The sequence below is a fragment of the Brienomyrus brachyistius genome, chromosome 10 (genome assembly GCF_023856365.1).
Source record: "Brienomyrus brachyistius isolate T26 chromosome 10, BBRACH_0.4, whole genome shotgun sequence".
NCBI lineage: Eukaryota > Metazoa > Chordata > Actinopteri > Osteoglossiformes > Mormyridae > Brienomyrus > Brienomyrus brachyistius.
In genome coordinates this window covers 24,217,189-24,223,188 of record NC_064542.1, presented here as the reverse complement: position 1 = coordinate 24,223,188, position 6,000 = coordinate 24,217,189, and the positions used below count along the sequence as shown (strand labels likewise).

At 40.6% G+C, this 6,000-nt stretch overlaps 1 protein-coding gene across 4 annotated transcripts in view; it reads left to right on the top strand.

Moving 5' to 3' along the window:
• Positions 1 to 1,051: 1,051 nt before the first annotated feature.
• The window catches only part of thoc2 (THO complex 2), a 40,954-nt gene continuing 36,005 nt past the window's right edge, over positions 1,052 to 6,000 (top strand). For all 4 annotated transcript variants that reach the window (XM_049027653.1, XM_049027652.1, XM_049027651.1 and 1 more), the window contains exons 1-5: positions 1,052 to 1,173; positions 2,695 to 2,747; positions 4,524 to 4,615; positions 5,239 to 5,290; positions 5,473 to 5,543. In XM_049027653.1, the coding sequence (XP_048883610.1) occupies positions 1,088 to 1,173; positions 2,695 to 2,747; positions 4,524 to 4,615; positions 5,239 to 5,290; positions 5,473 to 5,543 (354 nt within the window). In that variant the 5' untranslated portion in view covers positions 1,052 to 1,087. The remainder of the gene's footprint in view (positions 1,174 to 2,694; positions 2,748 to 4,523; positions 4,616 to 5,238; positions 5,291 to 5,472; positions 5,544 to 6,000) is intronic.

Genomic DNA, 6,000 nt, shown 5'->3' with positions numbered 1-6,000 from the left:
CAGCACATATTCTGATTGAAAATAGTGGTTGCTAATGTTTAGTTAAATTTTACCGTCACTCCAATTTCAAGAACCTAGAAATCAATTCTCTTCTACGCCCTTTATTGGAGTATCTTTCGACCTGACGTCAGCGCAACCTCTGCTGCATAACCATCAGACATGTTCCCATCCATTTCGGCCACCGGGTTAATCTTCATCCCTATTACAGGGTTGCCAGCTCTCAAGCATCTGAACCGACACTCACGCTTTCAGACTCTCACGCATGAAATCTTACGAAATATCTGTATTATTTCATTATAAACCTAAAATCAGCGACGTCAACAGCCTAGGGCAGTTTGCAAACCCTACAGACTATTTACAGGTTAATAAAACTGTTACATACATGTAAAAACGTGTCCGTGTGTGTTCAGACTTGTTTCGAATTGGCTGGCAACCCTGCAATTAAGGTCAAGGCTTTGCAAGAGCATGGGACCGGAAGAAAGGTCGGCGAATATGGGGAGCACTTAACAAGGTATTTAACGCTCAAAACTTAAGTTTACAACACTAACATTTTTCTTTTGCCCAGCAGCCATTCTAAGATATTAAATGACCCTGATGTGTTAAAACCCATACTTAAATGATTCATTACTGGCAAACTGGCTTAAAATAGAAATCACTAAAAATGAATCTATACTTCACGAGTTTCACAAAAGTTTAAGTTTAAAACGTGACCTACGTACTATCCTCACCGTTTTGTACAAGAACAGTGCTTTGTGAATATGAAATCTACTTTATTATCCTCGGCGACGTCGTTTAGTCGGCCTTTTCCGCTGACAGGAAGCAAAAGACCGCGCATACGGGCTTTAGGAGGTCCCGCGCAAAAGGACCCCCCGACGCAACTACGCTTATTAATCATAAACTGAGAATTATATAATGCACGTAATTATAATAAAAATGCATTGCGTTAACGTTCAGCACGCGCCTCGATGCACTCGGCCGGGGACACGGGGCCCTCGCGCGCCCCGCCACGCGCGTGCATGCGCGTCCCGCCATGCACCGCTAACTGACGTCCTTTGACCCGGTGTGTTCTGCTAAACATCCGGGCTACATGTGCGGTATGGTGGGGAAGATGGCGGCATTGGTCCTCCCTACTGACTGGATCAAAAACTGGGAAAAATCGGGAAAAAGCGAGTTGTAAGTGATCCTCCGATATACGATCCGAGACAACGGGAGCGTTATGTTCCCAGTTTTGTGAAAGTTGTTTCTGTGTGTTCGGTTCGCCTCGTCAAGTTTTCGACTGACTGATTTCTAGTAGTACTTTCTGCATTGTGTCCATTTGACCAGCTTCACCGGAGCAGTACAGTAAAACACCGAGTTGTGTTTTAAAATGAGAAATTTTAATCCGAGCGGTTACTTTTAAACAACCCGAAGTATTCTATGGAATAAACGCGCGTAGCAGAGACTGGATGGCGAACTAGCGTGTAGCATATGAGCCGCGCTAGATAGCCTCCCCGGAGGTTTTCGCTGGCCGTGGCGCACACTGTCTTTCCGTCGACGCGGACAGATGTGTCCAGATAACATTCTTTATTCTCTTTTAAGCCAGCATGTCTCCGTCTGGTAGCGTCTGTCGCTGCTTACGACGGGGTTGATGAAAAATCAAGTTAGCCGGCCGGCTAGCTGCGCGGACCGAGCCTTGAGTGTAATACGTAGCCGGTCCGAGGCATTTAAACAGGGCGTTGGGGTTCCAGGGTGAGATGTAAGACAGTACGATCTAAGCACTTTGCTTTACCAGCAGACATATACTCGGTATTTTCTTAAAACATCCTGTTAGAGACACCAAATTACACTCGAATTAATTTTCTGCCGCCCGTCCGCTGTAGTCCATATTGTGTGGCTACAGTTTGTCCCGGTGGAGTATTTTCTAACTTGCCTGGTGGTACCAATATATCCGTGGCCTGTTCTTCTTCTCCATCTATTAGTACTCATATATTTCTGCAGTGGCATAGCCAAAATTAAATGGAATCAGGCCGCCTTTTCCTTGCATTATACCACCGACAGCGAATCCCACTAAATGCTCTCAGATGATACAAAAACCCATCTGCCTTGGAAAATCGGGACTCGTTTTGGAATATAATGCATGCAGTACTTTTCTGTTGACCTTTGAAATAAAAGTTTTTGTGGAATGTGTAAATTCCCCCTTTGTGTATGTGTGTGTGGGGGAGGGACCTGCTTGATTGAGAATTCGTTAGAGTCTTCCTACCAATATTTAATTTCGGTATGGAATTCTTCACATTTTACCGAGATATTTGTATTACAAAAACAACAATTTTCACTAGAATTACATTTCTTAAAGTTTTAGAAAATAATTGGGAGTTACTTTTAAGTGTTCTGTTTTACCTGGGATTCCTTTCGAATGTTTAACATTTTTCTCCTGAAAAGCTTATTTTTTACCAGCATTGTTATTTTTACATCTGATGATTTATGCAGTACTCATCTATAATGACCTTTACTGTGTTTACATTTACATTTACAGTATTTGGCAGACGCCCTTAGCCAGAGTGACTTACATAAGTGCTTTAAGACGCTGCGATGAATTTTCCCGATACTAGCTCAATAAGGACCCAAGCTATGAATACCATCTATCCGAACACTGTTGAGAGAACTGTTTAGAGCAACATGATGTTCTTTAAGCATTTATCATTTTGTTTTCTTCAGTCTTCAGCTATGTCGGAATCTGTCAGATAGACCCGATGATGTGTCACAGAAAGGTAAGAGGTTACTGAACTTTTCAAATATTTGTGGTTAAATTATTTGTTCTCACACAAGAAATTTAGCTTTATTTCCAAAATGTAGTACTACTCTGTACATTGTGTGTACCTCTTGAAATTTAAACCATTTCCCCCTTTTTTTATTTGCAGACATTGCATTTTTGTAGCAGACCAGTTTTTAGCCAGCAACACGAGAATTTAAAAGTTGAAAATAACAGTGAGCTCCCCTTTAGTTGATCAACCTTTTAGATAACTCTGGTACATGTATATCTTTGAATTTCTTCTGTCACATTCTTGAAAAATAGATTTATTTTAATATGAAATATTATTTCATTTGCCATGCCTATGACTAGTTTTTGCAACTTGTCGAGAGAGCATTGCAGAAGCCATGGAATATGTTCCAGCTGTGTACAGCATGATCATTAAAAAAATAATTTTAATCTATGTATCCAAACTTTGTGACATATCTTATCACATTAGCTGACACAAAAGGGACATATTTTTTTTTAAATGTCGGGTTTAAGCTACTTTTTTTAGATCAGGGTACAAAATATTCAGAGATGAGCCATCGGGGTCTCTCTGGATTCTGTATTTCTTCAGTGGTTTCTAGGTAACAGGAGTTGCAGCTTGCTGAGACTGGAGTATGTTGTTTCACATGTTTTACGGCCTGTTCTCTCAAGGGGATCTCGGTGTTTAGAGACGATAAGGCCACACCCTGTGATGCAGGGTTGATGTTTCGAGTCTTAAACTGCATTTTTTACTCCGGCTTATCTTAATTTGCTTAAAAATAAGGCCAACCTCTGGGTTAATTTCTCATATTTTAGCTAGTTTTCTGAAGGATATTTTTTAACTTATTCTCCCCACTAAATTTTTACAGTAGACCTCTGAAATACTCTTTATTGGTTAAAATCCCTTTTTTTGGAGGTGGTGGTATTGTTTTGTCGTGATTTACAACTTTAATATCGCTGTTGTGCTCACTTCCACAACTCTTTGTGGCGGTGTGGTTGTTACAGATATTGCTTTATGATGACTAAGGGTAAAGAACTGTCCTCTGTATGTAATTAACACTTACGTTTCAGTTTGTAATGTCTGTCAGCACAGCATACCAAGTGGTGCCTAGAGGTGTGTTAGAAGTGAGGAGTGGTAGCATCATCCTGTAAATTTTAGTCTGAAAAGTTGTATTAAATTCTGGCTTGAGCATTTTCTGTGATATCACTCCTCTACTTTCTCCATCCCGTCTCACTTCTGGTACATCCCTTTGATACATTACAGAATTATAAAATGCATAAAAATCCTAAGATGTTGGTCATATTCAGACTATAGAAATTAAAAGTAGCCAGCAGTACGTTAAATAATGAAGTCAGCGAGGCCTACTCAGCATCATTAATGAGAAGTTGTAGATTGGTGCTGGATTCATTACATCATTATCTCTGCTGAAATTCCTGCCCTGTGCCCAAAGCCTACCTTGTATTAGGGTTCTTGCATGAAATGTGCACATGGAGGTTTTTCAAGAATGGGAGGTTACAGTATGTCTGAATTAGCATCAAAGTAGTCCTTGTTATTCTGCTTTGAATGAGTGATAAATAAATGCCTTCTCCTCTGCCTTCACGATTGGATCTTATCTCAGTTCCTGCTGCCTTTTAGACGAAGAGAAGTTTTCTCTGAATACTTGTCCTGTCTGGTGGCGTGTTTTGCGCATGTGCCTCGTACTGAGGTGGTAACTCACGAAGGGTTACCGTAGTAAGCTTGCTCCGCTTTCTGCTCGCTTTGTCACAGAGCTCCAAGCTGCCCTCTATGACCTCTCCTCGCACGTCATCCGCGGAACCCTGAAGCTGGAACTGGCCGCTAGCGCCCTGGCTGACGTCATGGTATGTACCGTGTGACCAGGTGGCGTGCTGGGGGTCTGCTTAACCCACCGTATCACTGTGATGGATGCAGCGCTTCTGTCTCAATAAGTAAACAAGTTTGGTTTATAGCTCTTGTAGTGGCCTGGCAGGTAACACAGCCTACTGACAGCGCAGGGCCCAATTTCTCTAACCTCAATAGTACAACTGCTGGTACCTGCTGGCACATGAATGAAGGTAAACAAACAATCCAGCGAGTAAGGATAGCCTCAGCTCTTCTGAATGCCATGCCGGCATTGTAGTGTGACTTTCTGAAACATTTTCCCCAGATGATTCATAGCCTGGCTCTTAATGTCTATTAAGACCTGAAAACCTGAAAACAAAATAAGTTAACTTTTTTTCTCTGGATGTATAATTATTGATTGTAGTATTTTATAGCATTTTTTGTTCTTTTTTGATGATAGGTTTCACATTGCAAAGTAAACACTACTTCCTTGTTGCTTTTTCCCTTATTCTCACCATTGTTTTTATGAGGTGTACTTTTCCGGTGATGTGGAAAAATTCTTTTCTCTTACGCTTTTTTTTAAATGTATTTGAGATTAATGTATTGCCTATGGGAACATAACCAATTTGCGTTTTATTTGCAGGAGCTGCGAGAAGATATGTCATCCATTTTAGCAGATGTCTTCTGTGTATTAGGTAGGTGTGAAAGTTCTCTTCAGATATAGCTTTTATTTGAATTTACATGGCAATTTCAGCATTATCTGAAATGAAGTGATTAAATCAGTTATTTCCAACATATCCAAGTATAGAAAAGTAAGTTATGATGCGTATCAGTGATTTTGAGATTTCCATCTTTTTTTCTGTGGTATTTAATGCAGATATTGAAACTGGCTGCTTGGAAGAAAAATCCAAACGTGACCATTTTACTCAGTTGGTGGGAGCCTGCTTGGTGAGTGTGGGTGTTTCTGACTGTATTGCAGCAGGAAATATCTGCTGCAGAGAAGGCCTGTGTACCTAAGTAAGCCTGCAGGGGCATAGCAATATTCCCGTTTACCACTGGGTGGCAGCATTGCTCAAGCAAAACAAACGTCTAGCGAGTCATTTATAAAATATAACATCAGTAGTTTTTTTTAAGCTTTATGTTTGACGTAAATATTTTCTTACTGATGTATGCACTTGCATTGCTGTCCTCTAAACTCTGAAGATTGCCTCAGTTAGTATGATTGACCTACATTCTGCCCTGCTAGAGAAACACATTCTCTGCTGGCAAAGGCTTGCATCTCTTTGACATGAAATAGAGTTCTTTAGAGAAGCTTTAATGTTGTGATAAAGTTAGGAACAGGCTGAGAAAAGTCCAGCCTTTTAGAATGCATTAGCAGCTTGTATAAGCTTTGAAACTAAGCAGT